We start from the raw sequence: 17745 nt of genomic DNA, 5'->3' as shown, positions 1-17745 counted from the left end.
TCATTTTAGTAGGTCTGGTAAAAACTGCTGGAAGGCCAAGAATAGATAAGAGTTTTGACTTTCCTTTCAGCTCACAGACCTGCTTTTGGAAGGGTCCCATTCAGCATGCCTCCCATTACACAGAGCTGGTTCACCTCTCCACCATACAGGAAACCCCATCCTAGGCATCTGTCCCTGTCACTCCTTGGCCTGCCTGCTGCTCCTCATTCCTTTGGTTCACCAGCTCCCTGGCTCTGAACTCCATATCTTGGTTTTGCTTTATTAATTTATTGACCTTGGCCTCCCTGCTTGGCTCTGAACTACACAGGCTTCTGGGCTAGGTACTGTTCTAAACACTTCAAACGTGTTAACATATTTTTTTTCCTTACATAAACCATATATACTATGATTATCTCTGTTTTATAACAAGGAAACTGACGCGCACGAGGTTGATTATTTGCCTAAGGCACATAGCTAGTGAGTGATTTACAGGTCTAGGATTTGAACCTAGGCAGTCTGGCTCCAGAGTCCATGCTGTATTCTGCTTGCAAGTGAATCCAGCAGCACTCTCTTCTCTTGCCTCAGTGCCGGGCTACCCCTCGGCAAGGCCAGTGTCTGCCCACCTCCAAGCTCTTCCTCATTAGGGAAGGGAGAGCAGATCCTCACGTTCCAGAACTCAGAATCTTGATCTCATGGCTCTGGGCCTCGTGTACAGCCCACTTCCGCATCACCTCCAGAGGTTCCGAGGCTGCACCAATGGGTGTGGGTTTCCAGCCTTCATACAGCAGACCCCAGTGTGGGGGTGGGTCCCCATGCCCACCTTCCAGCCTCACAGCTGGTGTGGGTGAGCTCCACTCCGCTCGGACCCGGAGCTGTCCACAGTGGTCACTCCGTTTCCCTCAGTTCATCACCAGGAAGAGGGCGTTCTGCCTGGTTATGACTGACTGCACAGAACTGTACCCAGGCTCCTGGGAGGATGGCTTTCACGGGAGGTGTTGGCACTACCAGTACATTAATTCTGACAATGCTTCGACTATTATTGTACCTTTCAAATTTGATGCACAGTGTCTGGAAAGACACCCATGTTTTTCTTGAGGAGAGTGGATTTGCTGTGAATTTGAATGGGACCCAGGTTCTTTGATAGGATAACTGGAGGACACAAGGTAGGCAATGGTGATGAGCAAGTGTGCCGAAAGGTTGGAAGGCAGCCCTCACTGTGTCATGGCCAGGTGACAGGATGTCCCACGGCAGCAGGGGCAGTCACAAAGACAGGGCCCACCCAGACCTCCCAGGGAGTGATAGGAAGAGGGCCTTAGCTCAGACTGCAGATTATTGCAGAGAACCCAAGAAACTGTTTTTTGGATATAAAGCTTCTCTCCTTCTGAGCCTAGCCACGGACACTCAAAGACTTCCATACCTATTACAAACCTGGGCTTTTCCGCATTCCCAGAAAACCAGTGGACTCACCTCTGCCTGTTACAGAGTGGCTGAGAACAGACATTGGTGTTTAAAGAGCAAGTGAGCGACAAGACTTACGGTCATTGCTGAAGTCATCCACTAATATGATTTCCCGGATCAGATGCATAGGGGTGCGGTTTAATACACTGCAAGATGGAAAGAGAAAAAAAATCATTGTGACTTCTAGTGGCAAAATAAATGTCATTAATCTGAGTTTTAAATAAACACCATTGCATTTGAGGAATGAAAAATCAGAGCACCAAAGGGCTTGTCCAGTCATATTGCTTATCTGTGAGCCAGCAGGAATGTAATGCTGCCTTTACCATCTTAATGAATACCTCCACCACCCGCAAAGCCATCCAGACAGAAGCCCAGGAGTTAACCTCGGCAACCCTCCTATTCCCTGAAACCCCACAGCAAATCAGTAAAGACTGGCTGGTTTGACTGGAAAATGTCACTCAAATCACTTTCACTTCTTATAGCTCTACCCTGATTTAACCTATTCTGTCTGGTTTATGCCTCAACTTGCTCCAGCCTCTCCCAGGCCATCTTCCTCGTGGTCTCCAGAGTGAACTTTCTGACATGGAGCTTTGATTGTGTGATTCTCCTCGCCAATGCAAATAAATAAACTGATAACCCCCCAGGGGCTCCTCACTATTGACATCCCAAATCCTCAGCACATTCCTAAGGCCTTTGCCATCGGAAGCTGGCCCACCTTTTCCCACCTCCCATGCTCAGTGCCGCTGTCTGAAGCTATCCTGCTCATTCATAACTGAGAGCCTCTCTCCTGCTGCTGCTGCCGCCGCCGCTGCTAGAAATGCCCCTGTGCTGCCCACAAGGACCAGTTTGAATGTCACTTCCTCCCTAACAGCTTTCCAAGCCACTTAGTGAGAATTAATTGCTTCCTCCTCTGAGATCTCCTAGCAGTTTGTATCTGATCCTACGGCTTTTTTCACTTCCCAGCCCTGAAGTTTGGTTTTGTACCTCGCCTGCCTGTGGCCCCCTCTGGAGGGAAATATCCCAGGGTAAGACCCTTGACCCATTGCTCTTTTTATTGCCAGAGTCCAGCACAGCACCTTGGTCCATAACTGTTTCCTTGAGGGATATTCACTGAACACCTACTATGTGCTCAGCACTGGGCATATGATGATTCTACCCTCCAGAAGCTTGTGGTGTAGCAGCTACTTACTGCAAGCTGTGTAATCTTGGGCAAGTTACTTTACTGCTCTGTGTAGCAAAGGATCCCATCTAGAAAACAGGGATAATAATAGGAGAGTACTTATTTCACAGTGCAGTTGAGTAAATTAAAGGAGAAAGTGTATAAAAAGCATTTAGCATGATATTTGGCACTTAGTGATAACAAATGGTTGCAATTGTTCGTTATCACTTAATTTGGTGCATCATTAATGATTTTTGAATCTAACTGACTCACTTACCCCTCCTGTGCTGTGGATCTCTACCCAGGGGCAAGGTTAACTCTGGGTCTTAGGCCTGACTGAGATGACTGGATCCTGTTTCTCCTGAACACCCCAAACCACGTGACTTCTCAGAAACATGCATGGGCCACACCAGCCACCACGGGATTCCCCGAGCCCCATGTATGTTGGAGAGGGGCTTCAGAATGGATGCAGGTGGAGGCGCTGTGTGCAGCCCTCCTCCCAGGAGGGCCCTTCTGAGCCCTGATTGGAGTGCACCACCCCTTCTATGCAGGATGCAGACTCTCCGGGAAGAGAACTTAGCCTGGAGCTCCCATATTTATGAAGCCTTGGTTCTCACCATGGCAACTAGTATCAGGTGGAGAGAGGAACCCCAACACAAAGTCCTGAGCCCACTGTCTCTGTCTTCAGGAGCTCGGGGTCAGGGAGGGGAAAGAAAGGCTGCAGCCTCTGCCAGAGGATGATGGAAGGGGACTGTTCACCATGATCGTCCCAAAGAAAACACATACAAACAACAACCAGCCCTCTAATCAGGGAGGGAGGCAGGAGACAGCGGAAAACTTGCTGGAAGAATAACTCCTAATGAGGTTTGATTACGGCTGTAGATTCTGCATTCGATTCTGCTAAATCCCTGCCAGCTCTTTGAAATTCAAGAGTTCTCTTCTGAGAACATCAAAAGGTAAATCGCGTGCGGCTCTGCACTGGTTGAACTGAGAGATGATTAGTGAATAAAAAATGTCCAGGGTTTAAAACAGAAAAGAAAAAAAAAAAAAGAAATAGTCAGCAGCGAGTGCTAATTAGACCATTTCCTGATAACACCTGGCTTGTTTTTGCTTCTCTAATCGGAACAGTTGGAGCGACGGTGGAGTCCCCTTAAACATGGCCTGCGGCTGGGAGGGCCTGAGGTGGGCATGTGCTCTGGGTGGTCAGAGGAGAAGGTCAAGTCCAGTCCAAGGGACCTGGCCTGGCCTAGGTGGTCCTCCAGGGCCCTCCCTCGTGCACACCCATTCTCATTCCCTCCACCCAGGGAGGGAATGGTTGCTCAGGTCTCCCCCACTTGCTCTCACCACTGCCTCTACAGCAAAGCAAATTCATTCTTTCGTCCAGGCCCAGCACAGGATAGCTCTTCTCAGCCTCACTCCCACTCCAGCTGCCTTCCCCACACCCTTCCTTACTCTGCCTCAGCATGGGAATAAGTGCTCTCCTCACTCTGCCTGGAATTGTTCTAGAACAGTCTTCTACATGCAGCTCATCTCTCTGCCAGAGGGCAGGTACACAGGCGGCTTCTACACCTGCTGCGCCCTAACTATGGGCCCTCGAGGAGCGCCCAGAGGCCGCAGGGCAGCGTGGGCAGTGTGGGCTCAGAGGCCAGGTGGGCTGCACCACCCACTAACTGTGCAATCCTGAACCAGATAGATGCTGGTTCGCTCCCAGCCTTCATTTCCTCCTGTAATTACATTTTCCTTGTAAAAGCAGGCGATATTAATACTTGACCTACTTCACAGGCTTTTGTGCGTGTGAAATGAGGAAATGTATTTGAAATTGCTTTGTGAACTCCACGGTGCTCTATGCAGGCAGGTTTTATCAAACGCTCCATAAATACCAGTAGAATGAAGACCCAAGCCCGGCTGACAGTTGAGTTTAGTCATTCTGGAGTGCGACTAACTTGGGTTCAAGTACTGTTTCTTTGTATCCACCATTCACTAACAGGGAGAGCTTCAGTAAGTACTGAACCTTCAGCACTATAATTTCCTCAGCTGTGTGAAAAGAGCTCACCATGCCTGGCACACAGCAGCTGCTCTCTGAATGGGGGTATTGATATTAATAATATTGAAACTATTAATAGCAATATGCATAACTTTCCCAAGTGGGATCCTGGAGCCAGCAGCATCACCGTCACCTAGATACTTGTTAGAAATGCAAATTCTTGGGCCCCACTCTAGGCTTACTGGGTTAGACTTTTTTGTTTTTTTAAAATGAAGTTTCACTGTTGTTGCCAAGACTGGAGTGCAATGGCACAATCTCGGCTCACTGCAATCTCTGCTTCCCAGGTTCAAGTGATTCTCCTGCCTCAGCCTCCCGAGTAGCTTGGATGACAGGCGCCTGCCACCACGCCCAGCTAATGTTTTGTACTTTTTTAGTAGAGACGGGGTTTCACCATGTTGGCCAGGCTGGTCTGGACCTTCTGATGTCAGGTGATCTGCGCGCCTCGGCCTCCCAAAGTGTTGGGATTACAGATGTGAGCCCCCGCGCCCGGCCTGGGTTAGACTTTCTATAGATGGGGTCCAAGAAACTGCGTTTTAATAAGCCCTCCAGGAGCTTCTGATGCCTGCTCAAGCTTGAGAGCCACTGCATTAGAACTTGGCTGTCTGCCAGGGCTGGAGGCTCACAATGTACACCTGTTGTCACCGCTCAGGCTCACTATATGCCAGGCACTGCTCCAAGTCCTTTCCCTATCTGAAATTATTTGACCTTCTCCACAATAATGTCAGGTAATTATTAGCAGTCTCTGTTTTGTAGAAAAGGAAACTGAGGCAGAAATACTAACTTGCTTACTTATGGTCACATAGCTGTTAGGGGCAGAGCCATGAAAATCTGTCCCCAGAGTCCAAATTCTTTTTTTTTTTTTGAGACAGAGTCTCGCTCTGTCGCCCAGGCTGGAGTGCTGTGGCCGGATCTCAGCTCACTGCAAGCTCCGCCTCCCGGGTTCCCGCCATTCTCCTGCCTCAGCCTCCCGAGTAGCTGGGACAACAGGCGCCTGCCACCTCGCCTGGCTAGTTTTTTGTATTTTTTTAGTAGAGACGGGGTTTCACCGTGTTAGCCAGGATGGTCTCGATCTCCTGACCTCCTGATCCGCCCGTCTCAGCCTCCCAAAGTGCTGGGATTACAGGCTTGAGCCACCGCGCCCGGCCAGAGTCCAAATTCTTAAACACCTTAGTCTGAGAAATGGCTCCCCTAGATCTAGGATATTATAAAAAAGCAACAGTGAGAAGATTCAACACATGCCTCGGAGCCCCGATGGGAGGGGTGGCGGTGAAGGATGCCCCAAGAGGAAGGGGACAGCGCTGGGTCTCCCATAAACATGAGGACTCACTGCAGCAGGAGTCAACATAAACCACTCTTCAGGGCTTGTTTCCTCTCTAAGTGAGAAGGTCCCCTAATGCATCAAGGTCATGCTTCTCTACCCCCACCCCGTCATCTGTGTACCCCATTGAGCCTCCACCTGCCTCTGAGTGCCCCACGTGAGCCTATCTAGTCCCCAGCTAACTCAAGAGCTTAGGGGGCCAGAGGGTCCGGGCAGGGGGTTGCAAAGAGCCTGACAACAAAGCCTGTCCAGAATTCCAGAAAGTTAACAATGAAAGGTACCTTAGAGAAGATCTCTTTATTGAAGACCTCTGAGACAGGACATGCCCTTCAGTCAGTCCCCTCTCAGTGGCTAGTGATCCATTTGTGCAACAGGATAGGGAGTGAAAGGGAGGTATAGAATCTTAAGGCATGGAAGTTTCTAGAAGTAATCTTTCCTGCCTCCACCCCTAACATTCATTTCTGCCCTGCCTGCTTTTGATATAAGCTCCTGGTTGTCCACACATGGCTCTCAGGTCCCCGATTTGCTGTTTGTGTGTGTCACGCTTGGGTCTGAGCTTGAGGCTGGCTGACATCTGAAGTTCCTAGGAGGCAGGAAATGGGCTCTCTCAGCTAAGTCATCTGGCACGTCATGGGTGTCTTCTGAAAAGTACGGGGCTGATGGGCCCCGAGAACCCTCCCAGAGTGCAGGGTTCCAGGGCCTCGGGGCAGCCCTCCGTCAGGCGGGCATACAGAGGAGCTGGGCTGTACCTCCGGGAAAGCCAGGAAACCTGAGGCCTGATGCCTCTGCTCTCACTATGTGCCCCACCTGCCCCATAGGCTCAGGATGAGGCTCCAACTGGAGTGAGAGAAGGAAGGTGTTCTGCAGGCCACAAAGCTCAGGATACATTTAACATAGTAATCTTATTATTATTAAGTATCATTAATACCATATAGAGGTGGAGGAGTGGCAGGAAGAGGAGAAACATGTCTTAGAGTCTGAGCACAGCAGCTAAAGTACCCTCGAGGACATAAACACTGTTAGGGAGGCCTGGGGGGCCTAGAAGCCCCCATATTACATACACTGTAATGCCCCCAAATGTCCAAGACATTCCCAAGAGGAAAGTTTACTGTGAGAAATGTGATAGAATTAGAAACATGAAAGATATTTTTATCATCATTTTCTGCAGATGTAGTTAATAACATGCCCCAGGGTCACACGGCTAGACAGTGGTAGGGTTTGGATTTGACTCCAGGGCTTCTGACTCCAAGTGTGGCACCCTTTTAAGTCTCCCATAGCCTCTTCTCTTTGATCAAGCACTTACTCCATGCCAGGCACAGTTCTCAGTCCTTTAGCCGAATGAACCCGTAGCAACCCTATCAACCCTATGCACTGAGTAGGATTAGTATTCTCATTTCCTTGGTTAGGAAACTGAGCCACGGGGAGGTTAAGAGATGGACAAGATAAGCCCTTGCCCTAAAGGAGCTTACTGAAGGTTACAGGCCGGAAAAATGCAGCAAGTACTGCAGTAGTGATATGCAGAGAAGGGCCCAGAGGAAGCCCCTGATTGGTTGCATGTGTGTGACTGTGTCAGGGGATGGAGGCGCCCGGCATCAGAGAGCTTCTTGCAGGATGGGCAGGGAGAGGCCGGCCTGGAAAGCGAGGGGCCTCTTTCAGACGCTAACGCTGTTCTCATGGAAACATCTGGCAGGTATGCCCAGTCATGACCAGTGGAGCAGCCACCATAGTGGTGGGGAAGGCAGAGGTTGCAGTTGGCCTGCTCCATGAACCCGCCCTGGTGCCCCAGCAGATCGCAGCGGCGGGGCTGTGGTCTGGCACTTCAGAACCAGCCACCTCCACTTCCCCGTGTGTTCTCTCAGCCTGGATGCCCCAGACGCTCTTCCCCTCACCACAGGAGACCCAGGAGAATTGGGCCTCCTCCATCCCTGTTGTCCCCACACTTAACCAGCCAGGCATTTTGTTATTGTTAATCTACCCCGAGACTCCCGGTGACACCTGACAGTGACTTGGCACATTTTCTTGTCAAGAGCTGTTGCCTTGTTGGGAAATCAAGTTTGAATCAGGTGGCTCTTGGGGTGATTGCAGAAGCCAGGATGGGCATGTGGCTGGAGGAAGAAGCCAGCCTGTCATTGCCGAGGATGTCTTAACAGCAGACAGGGCTGTCCCCTTGGATGAGTGGAAGCACTGGGCTAAAAACTGTGTGTCTGGGCAGGTCCCTCCCTATATCTCTAAGGGATTTGGTGACCCTGTACATGGACATTCATCATTCGTGACAGATGGAGCTGAAGATTTGGTGCCTTCCCGCAGGGTGACCCTACTGCAGGACTTACCTCCCAATCACCTAGAACTTCCCACTGCCCACAGCCATGCGGGGGTGGGAGAGACAGGAAAAGTGTGGCCTGCATGATGGAAACAGTAAGAGATTTTGCTGTTTGGTGCTCTCTGACCCATGTTTCATCATATTTCCTTCTTTGTGGCATCGGCACCAGCTGATGTGCTGCTCAGCAGGACAGGAAGGGTCTAATGAGCCGTGTGTCATGGGGACATGGAGGTACTGCGGGTTCTTGCTCAGCTGTGGGATGTGGCTGTGGCACTCCTGGCCCCGAAGGATGCTGAATGCCACCACTGGGACTAGCCTCTCCCTGCTCAGGCTGCCAAGAAGGAGGACTCTGAGATCAGAGTGCAAGGCCTGGAATCCTGCCTCACTATCATTGGCTAGGTGACACGGGACCTTGATTTAGTATCTCCAATGTCAGTTTCCTCAGCTGTGAAGTGGGCGTGGCAGTGGCCTCCTCACCTCTGCAGCTGAGGTGCACAGAATATGTGTGCACAGGAGCTGGAGTGAGGGTGGCTGCTGTCATTGCCATCTGAGAGGTAGATGCTGCTGGTGGCCTGAGGGAGGGAGAGGAGGACAGATGACTTCCGGAGAGGAGGGTGGGTATGGGGGAAGGAGGGTGAAACAGCCAGAGTCTTTGGAGAATCTGGGGGAGGAATTCCTGGTTAAGTCTTCTGAGTGCAGTTCTACGTTCTGAGGGGAGTTCTGCTAGGGCCTGGCACTGGGACTTGGGCATATCAAAAACCCACATAGGCCAGAGGCCATTTGTAGCAGGATATACCTATTAGAGCAAGAACATGACCCAGAGGATAAGTGGACTGAAGCCCGAGGGCACCAGGGATGGAACTGCAGGTAGATGGTCAGGAAGGCAAGCCTTAGTGATTGCTGCAGGCCGTTCTGATTTGCATGGCCCCTGGCAAGTGTGTGGGAGGGCAGAGAGTCAGGGTGCTGGGTACTGACCCCAGCCTGATGCTGGGGCTGGGGTGTGCACTCAGCCTCTCAGGGCCTCAGCCCGTTCCTCATTTGTGGAAGTCAGAGCCCATGCTCTAGGGGCAGCCTGGCAGAGTAGGCAGGCCGAGGGCTCTGAGGTTGCTTCTTCTACTTCCTCTCTTTGACCTTCTGCACATTACCTAACACCACAGGCCTCTGTCTTTCTATAAAATGAGATAATAACCTCCCTTACAGGAATGTGAGGAGTGATTGAGTGGACACATGTGACATATACAATAGTGCCCGGCATGTAGTTAGATGTGTCTGGTGTTCCTAGGACAGGGCCGGGCACCAGGGGAGCAGACACACTGTCACCAATTGCTGGCCCGGAGCTGGCCAACAGACGAGCAAGGATGCCTCACCTGCGGATGGTCCTGAGCAGCGTGGAGCGGGCCTCATTGTGGAAGGTGATGATGATGCTAGTGGGTGGAAGGTCCGTGCAATACACCAGCAGCGTGCATCTAGGGAAGGAAAGGCACAGGACAAGTGAGACCTTCAGGGACAGAGCATATCTGCAGGGCTAGAACCGAAGGCATCTGGGTGGGCACCCCTATGCCAGATGCTTGATATCTAGAGGGGCTTCCCCAACTGCAAAGCACTAGGTAAGACCCCATGGCTTCACCAGGCCCTAAGAGGGGCTGGGGAGCTCCAAGAATAACTAAATCTGAATTTTCTTCCACCTTGGGGGAACCTGGGCTTGGAGACAAGTTGAGTTGATATACGGAAAATAAGTGTGGTGTTTCTTGCATGCCTGAGCTAGCGTACGGTGGCTCCTGGTAGCTGCATGAACACAACCCCAAGTCTTGGGCTCTGCTCCCCACTCTGTGCCCTTTCAGCCCATCTGCCCATGCCACTGGCCAGTGGGTAGATTCCAGTAGGCGGAGGCTTCACTGTGTTCTGGGTTAACAGCTTCAGGCTACCATGTTGTGCTGATGCCTGGCCCCTGCAACACACACCTAAATCTGGCATGTAAAAGAGGCAGAGCCCCAAACCCTGGTATGAGTGATAAAACCCCATCTTGAAAAGGCATTCACTTCCATGTATCCAGGATTATTTCCTATGACAATTACATCTGGGGTAATTTCAATTTAATACCTCGCTGCAAGTGAAAATTGTAGCCTGCAGCTTGAAAATTACTATAATAATGAAAATAAACCCGCCAAGTGAGGCTGGTGGCACCAGGGGCTATCACTGGGTAAATGCTTCCTCCTGTTTCTTGCTATTTCGGGGGATGTTCCATTATTGCAGGGGGCTGGGGGATATTAAAAGAGGAAGTAAATAACACACTTTAGGGAGTCAAATATTTGCTTTTTTCATTTTCTATTTTTTTCCTGGACCTGGGGCTTTTAAGGTAGGGTTCAGAGACCCAGGGATAGACTTCGAGGGACATGTGAGCCTCTGAAATTGTTTGCAAACTGTGTGTACAAATGTGCATTTTTTTTCCTGGAAAGATAGTTCATAGTTTTCACTAGTCTCAAGAAAGTCTGTGGCCAAAACATTTAAGATACTTAGTCCTAGGCTAATAGTCCTGATGTCATGTTGGCCTCTCACATAACTCTGATCAGTTTTTCCTACAGGGGCATACACTGAAGGCTCACGGTGTTGGTCCAGAGAACTTATTTAGAAAAAGCCAGGTAGCTCTGTTCAGGACTCAAGCATGGGCTGGGTGTGGGTCATCCGGGAGGAGCCAAAAGTTAGGGAAGGAAGGCCCCAGGGGCAGAGATGGTGGAAAAGTTAAGTCTTGTCCTTCAAGCCTGTCCTCTCTGCCAGAGACAATTTCTCACCATGTCCTTTCTGCCCCACCTCCTGAATTCACCCCTCCTGTCATGCCCATGGTCTCTCAGATAGTCCTTTTTTCTCAGAGGAGCACTGCAGCAGCTTCCTGACCTGACTTTCTGTCTTCAGCCTCTGCCCCTGCCAGTCATGTCCTGTCCACCACATAGCTCTGCCAGAGCTTCCTCTGGTTTGACTCCCTCCAGCAGTTCCTGATGTATGAAGTCCAAACTCCCTATCACAGCCTTCTAGACCCTTCAAAATCACAGTCTTGTATGCTGCCATGACTCTCCGCCATGGCTCATGCTATTACCTCTGCATGGAGCCATATCCTTTCTCCTTCCTCTACCTGAGGACTCTTACTCAACCTTTAAGACCCAGAGCAAATGTCCCCTCTGCTGTGAAGGTATTCCATACTCCCCCAAATAGGTAAGAACCTGTCCTTTGTGTTGCCATCATTCTGTACATAACTCTTTTGAAGCAGTTCTTGTGATGAGACTCTCCTCAATTTGACTGTGAGTTCCTCCAGGGAAGGCCCATGGCCTTGTCCATCTTTACATCACTAGAACAGGATTTAAGTAAACCAGTTGTCCATTGATGGAGAAAGGGAGAAAGTAAGTCAGGAAGTGCGTTCCTAGGTCAGCTGAAGACAGCCTTTTCCAGTTTTCTAAAGTGGGACAGCCAGCCCCCTGGATGGCTACCACTGATCTTTACCAACTGGGTTTTATGTCCTTGTGTAGCCCCTGCCTCAATGAAGCAGGGCAGCTCATATGACCTATAGAATATGGTAGAAGTGACAGTGTGTGACTCCCAAGGTTAAATCACAAAAACATTGCAGGCTCTGCCTTGGCCACTTGGAGGGAAGCCAGCTGCCATGCTGTGGGGACACTCGAGCGCCCTGTCTATGGAGAGATGTCCAGGTGGAGAGGAACTGTTGCCACCTGCTGAAGGCTGGCACCAACTTGCCAGCTATATGAATGAGCCACCTTGGAAGTGGGTCTGCAGCTCCAATCAAGCCTTCAGACGACAGTGGCTACAGCAGACTTCCAACTGCAGTTCAATGAGGCTCCAAGCCAGAACTACCCAGCCAAGATGCTCTGAATTCCCGACCCACAGACACTGTGAAGATAATCAATGATTCTTGTTGTTTTACACCACGAAGTTTAATCAGGAGTGATTTGTTGTACATTAGATAACCAGTACAAAAAGGGAAGGAGAATGTGTTGAAACAGCTCCCAGTGAGAGGAGACCTTGGCCTTGCTTATCTTTGGACACAGACCTGACTCACTTAGGAGTGGAGGAGAGGGAGGGTATTGCTCGTAGGTGGTTGAGGCGGAACCAGGGTTGAGGGAGACCTGGAGGAAGTCTTAGTTGGCAGGTGGCAGGTCTGTGAGAGCATGGAGGGGCTTGGAGAGGCCCAGGCAGAGGGGAGGGAGCCAGCATGGTCAGCCCCAAGAGGAACAAGGCAGATGTCAGGGAGGAGGTCATATCTCTCTAACAGAAGACAAGTCACAGAGCTCGGCAGAGCCTCCTGGTGTCTCCATAAGAGACAGCGGAGGAAAAAGAGCCCAAGCAGAGCGACTCAGTAGGCTGCCACCATCAGGACAGGGTGTGTCCAATGGCCAGGCCTGAAGCTGCTCCGGGCTGCTGTGATCCCTGCCATGGGGGAAGATGCTCGGAAACCCCTCTTGGGGTTAGGACGAAGGCACTGCCTTGGGGATGCTTCCTCTTCCACATGCTGGCAGGCAGGGGGACCCCACACACCAGCTTTTGCAGTGCAAGTTACTCAGGGGCAAGTTGGAGAGGGAGGGTGGTACTGAGAGTTATCTCCTTAGAGAGCTTTTGAGGACAGGGGCCATTTGTCCTGCCTTGGAGGACCGGCTGAGGAGGCAGGTATATTGACCACAGTGACACAGATGCATGCACACACACAGCTATGCAGAGGCATAACTCTGCCTGGGGTGGCAAAGATGGCTTCATGGAGGAGGAGGTGCTGGATCTCATGGGGGTGAAGTAGGGAGGGACAGACAGAAATGGGGCACAGAATCCCAGTTATGGGCACAGATCTAGACCTGCAGACCATGTGAGGCAGTTCCCAGAATCCTGGGTTGGGGGATCAGGCTACCACTGGCCAGCTGTGGGACCGTGAGCCAATCACCCACCTCTCCAGCTTTCCATCTGCTCCTCTGTAAGCCTTGGACCCAAGGCTCTCTTGCTAAACGCTCTCACAGCATCAGCTGTCAGAAGCTCTGACTGTAGCCAACATTCAATATGCATGTTTAATTTGAATGGAATGTCACAAATGCCATTTTGTAACTGAGGCTCAATTGTCAATTGGCATCCGATGATACTTTCCCAAGCCTCAGTTTCTTCATCTGGAAAATGGAGATAACAATTCTGGAAGATTTTTTCTCTCAGACTATTATTATGTTAGGTGATTACAGATGCTTGACAAATAGTAACTATTATTATTTTTAGCATCAGCCCAAATCTGCAGACGACTTTGCCTGCTGGGTGGAGCCAGATCTCACAGGGGCTGGAAAGGCATCTTTGGTGAGGGGTTCCATCATGTCCCTCAAGCAGGTAAGGGGCACTGAGAGGCAAGAGGAGGAGAGATCAAAGAATGCAGTGTCAATGTGAGTGAAAAGAACCTGGGCTCTGATGCCTGGATTTGAGTCTGGACATGTCAAGAACTGGTTGTGTGCCCTTGGACACGTCATTTACCCTCTCTGAGCTTCAAGACTCTTCCCTGTAAAATGAGGATAAATACACATTTTTGTTGTGAAGACTGCAGATGCATGTGAGCTCCTGGTGTTTAAAGGGTGCTGAGGAAATGGTAGCTAGAATTGCTATCATCACGCCCAGAGAGTGGCTGAGCCGGCCTGCATGCCAGGTTCAGTTCATTGACTAGAATCACAAGCTCATGGTTTAGAAAAGGAAAGGACCATGGAGACGACACAGTTTAACCTCCTAAACTGGGTCCACCTTACTGACACAGCAGGCGTGGGTTGGAGCCTGAGCCGTTGTCCTCCTGGTCTCTGAGACCCTGAGCCTCTGTCCCTGCAGAGTAAAGAACAGGGCTATACCCTACGAGCTCCTCCAGCACGCACAAGCCCAGGGAGAGCAGGTAGTGCAGTGCCATCCCATACCTCACAGGCTCGAAAAGCTTCACAGGACCCCCCTCCTGCCCCTGCTCACAGCTCAGGAGCCTGGACTCTCCCCTTGCCTCAGGTGACCCTCACAACCGCCCCCACTCCACAGATGAGCCGAACTAAGGCTCAGAATCTCGCTCAAGGTGGCACACCTGGTGAGTAACTGGGGTGAGGGAAATCCACGTCTTATGACTCCTAATCTGGTGCTCGTCCCTACAGTCTCCCTGTGAACTCGCCGGGGCTAAAGGCATCTGCCTTGGAGCCCTACATAGGAGTTGTCTGTGGTCCAAGGACCAAGGGATGAGCATGGGGATGGGCAGCAACAAGGTTGAGAGTCTGAGAAAAAAAATCCGGAAAGCCGGACATGGTGGGGAGAGTTGGCCCAGAGAGCAGGGTTTCTGTGGGAGAGATCTAAAAGATTAATCAAACAGTGAGATCTATTAGGGGCATGAGGGAATGGAAAACCCTGCCAACACCAAGCTCTGGCGCCGGCAGACAGACGAGAAAGTATGTTGATAATTTATTAAAGACGCGGTGTTTTACTGGAAGAAGAGCCAGTGAGCAGGAAAGATTGGGGGTGGGGTGGGGGACACCGTAGAGTCTCCATGAGCCAGGAGGAGACTCCGGTCTCAGCTTTACCTCCTGGGGAAACAGACTCCCGGGGTCTCTAGACCCGATGGCCACAGCAGCACATGATGAAGGCATGCTTCTCTGAGCTGATCGCTGACATGCCGTTTCTTTCTCTTCTATTTTTAATGAGTGACTCAGCGAAGACTCTCGATTTCCCCCAACTTAAACTGGGGCTCCAAGGGCTTCCTGGACTGCCAACCTCTGGAGCATTCAGTGCCACTTACTGTCTGAAAAGGGTTCCAGGGAGGTGCTCTGAGATGTTAATCCCAGGGTCTAGGGAAGAGTGGCCCCTCTTGCCTCTGCACAGTCACTGCCTCCTGCTCACCCCACAACACCCTCCACCCTGCACCTGAATATGTGACAAGTTGGCATGTCAGAAACATGCTCAGTGATGGTCGCTGTCAGTCATCACAGTCATGTCATGATGCGTGCGATGCCTTTTATTTTATCCCACAAGCTCGTTACATCCTGGCAGCAGCCTATAACGGAAAGCATGACGATGATCATCGTCACACCCGTTTCATCGATGAGCAGTCAGGGCTCCCAGTGCTTCCGTGGCTTGCCTGCCGGGGCCAGGACCCAGGCCCTGGGACACCCAGACACATGATCTTCCTCCTGTGGCATGCTGCCTTGATGGGAGAAAAGACTTGGTCATAAATTAGAAACATTCGGGATTTTATTCTCCAGCATGAAACCAGGAGGGAGTGATGGAGAGGCAGATCCACTAACTCTGAAGCAGAGTGGAGAGCATAATTATTATTACTGAAATGTCGGTGCCAAAGAGAAGCTGCTCTGGCTTCTCTGGAATTGACAACAGCTCTGAATCTCAAAGGTGGGCTCTGGCATCCCAGACGGGAGTCTGAAGACAGTTAGAGAATGGGAAAAGGTCAGGCAACTACACAGCACAATGAAACAGAAATCAAACAGGCCTGGCGTGAGACACGCTGGGACTGAACCTGCGCTGCTTGGAGTTCCCAGTTTACAGTGATGATGGTATCCACCTCCTGGAAAGCTGTTAGACTACTGCTCATTGAACCCTTCCCAACAGGTACCATACAGAGCACCTCACATCTTTACTGCTCACAGTAACTCTATGAGGCTGCTACTGGTTTACAGGTTCACTAATGAGGAAACTGAGGCCCAGAAAGGCTAAGGAACTCACTCCGACTAGCGAAGGGAATTTGAATCAGGCCTGCTGGACCCAGCGTCCTTGTCACATGTTGTAATACCTCTGTACCAGGACTGTTCCAGCTGTGACCCAGGTCTATTCTGTGGCCTTGTACACTGTGTATACTCATGTACCCACTCTTGAATGACCACCCGAAGAGGCAGTTTCTACTGAGCTCTGGAAACCAGCAGGTGCAGCGACCTGTCCAGGAGGGAGGGACTGGCTGCTGCTCCTCGGTAACAGGAAGATGGGAAACCGCCGGCTGGGCTGCCACAGGCACATCCTAGCCAGGGGCTTCCACTGCAGTCTGACCAGGTGGGTGAAGATGTGACCTCAGCAAGGCCCTGGGTGAGGTGGTTCATGCACATCTATTACTAAACAAAAAGCTATGTTGGTCTAACTAGAAATGAGGATTTCCTCCCAAGTCCTGCACTTCCAGCACACATTGCAGAGGTCAAACCCAGACAGAGAAAATGAATGGGTCATTTTCATCATGTTCCATTTCCCTAATTTCCAGGGCCAGAAAGGCGAAGAGAGACACAAGCATAAGACATAAAGTGGGAATGAGACCAACTTCCTGGGAGAGAGCTCTCTGTCCCCAAGGAGGTGACAATCTATGGATCCCAGTTGCAGGTGGCGTGGGCACATCTTTCCCTCCCCCACATCCCTCTGTCACTCCATCACCAGTGCTAGCACAGATGGCTTCATGGACAATGGTTCATCCCTTCCTTTCCTCACCACCAGCCACAACGCAGAGCCAATGTGTGTGAGGAAGAAAGAATGAGAGGAGAAAAGCTCTTGGCCACATGACCTTTCCAGAATGTCAGTTCTCTCAGGACTCAGGGCACTGATCTTGCTACCGGCTTTTAGAATCACAGATTTCATTTTTAGATCTGAGAACATCTAACACCTCCCCAGCTCAGATCTATGTAAGGAAGCCTGCTCTCAGCTATGAGGAAAAATATAAAATGCCGAATCTGTGGCTGGCCCCTTGGTTCAAACTGAACTCTTTAGAAGAGAAAAATGCAAGCAGTATAAAAAGTATGACAACTGTAAAATCAAAAATTCCTTTTAATCACATTTCATGGGCAACACTGATACACTGTAAGGCATGAAATTTTTATTTCATGTCAATTTTGCTGGGATTTCACATGCAGATTAATTTGTTCATTCACATAAACATATACTGCTCTTACTTCTTGCCTCAATAGCCACCCTCACTCTGGTAACAGAAATCCTGTGTTTCAGAAAAGACACTTAACATAACAGTGAGATATGCTATTCCATTATATCACCACCTTTGAATTGCTGAACGTGTTATTAATTCCAGTGGTCTAGGAAGGGAATAAGTGGGTCAGAACAGAGAAGTGAACTGCTTAGGAACTTGGTTGGGTGCTCTGGTGGGCAGCTTTCAAAGAGTTCCCAGTGTCTACCTCCTTTAACCTCTAACCCTAACCCTGATGAGCATCTTCTCTTGACCCCATGAGATGACCTTGTCATCCCTCTGCTTCCCACACCTCAGCCAAGCCTGCAGACCCTCCTGAGTTCCACAGCTTACTATGCACTATGTGCCAAAACCAAGAGCTATTCTCTAATCCTGCCTCTTTCTGCCCCAGACCCAATGTAATCAAATGTAGTCTTGGGCATTTGTCTTATTTATCTCTCCATCTGGCTGTTTCTCTCCATTTCCATTCTGTCTTTTCTAGATTACTGCAGCAACTTCCTCTCTGGCTGTATCC

General features: G+C 50.4%; 1 protein-coding gene across 2 annotated transcripts in view; it reads right to left on the bottom strand.

Moving 5' to 3' along the window:
- Window positions 1–17745, bottom strand: part of GALNT14 (polypeptide N-acetylgalactosaminyltransferase 14) — a 224818-nt gene that overhangs the window by 44662 nt on the left and 162411 nt on the right. For both annotated transcript variants that reach the window (XM_001105195.4, XM_028831803.2), the window contains exons 3-4: window positions 9646–9744; window positions 1516–1583 (exon numbers count right to left, since the gene is read on the bottom strand). In XM_001105195.4, the coding sequence (XP_001105195.1) occupies window positions 1516–1583; window positions 9646–9744 (167 nt within the window). The remainder of the gene's footprint in view (window positions 1–1515; window positions 1584–9645; window positions 9745–17745) is intronic.

This window comes from Macaca mulatta, chromosome 13, assembly GCF_049350105.2.
Source record: "Macaca mulatta isolate MMU2019108-1 chromosome 13, T2T-MMU8v2.0, whole genome shotgun sequence".
NCBI classification, from domain to species: domain Eukaryota; kingdom Metazoa; phylum Chordata; class Mammalia; order Primates; family Cercopithecidae; genus Macaca; species Macaca mulatta.
Note: the sequence above shows the minus strand (reverse complement) of the source record. Positions and strands in the feature narration are given on the sequence as shown.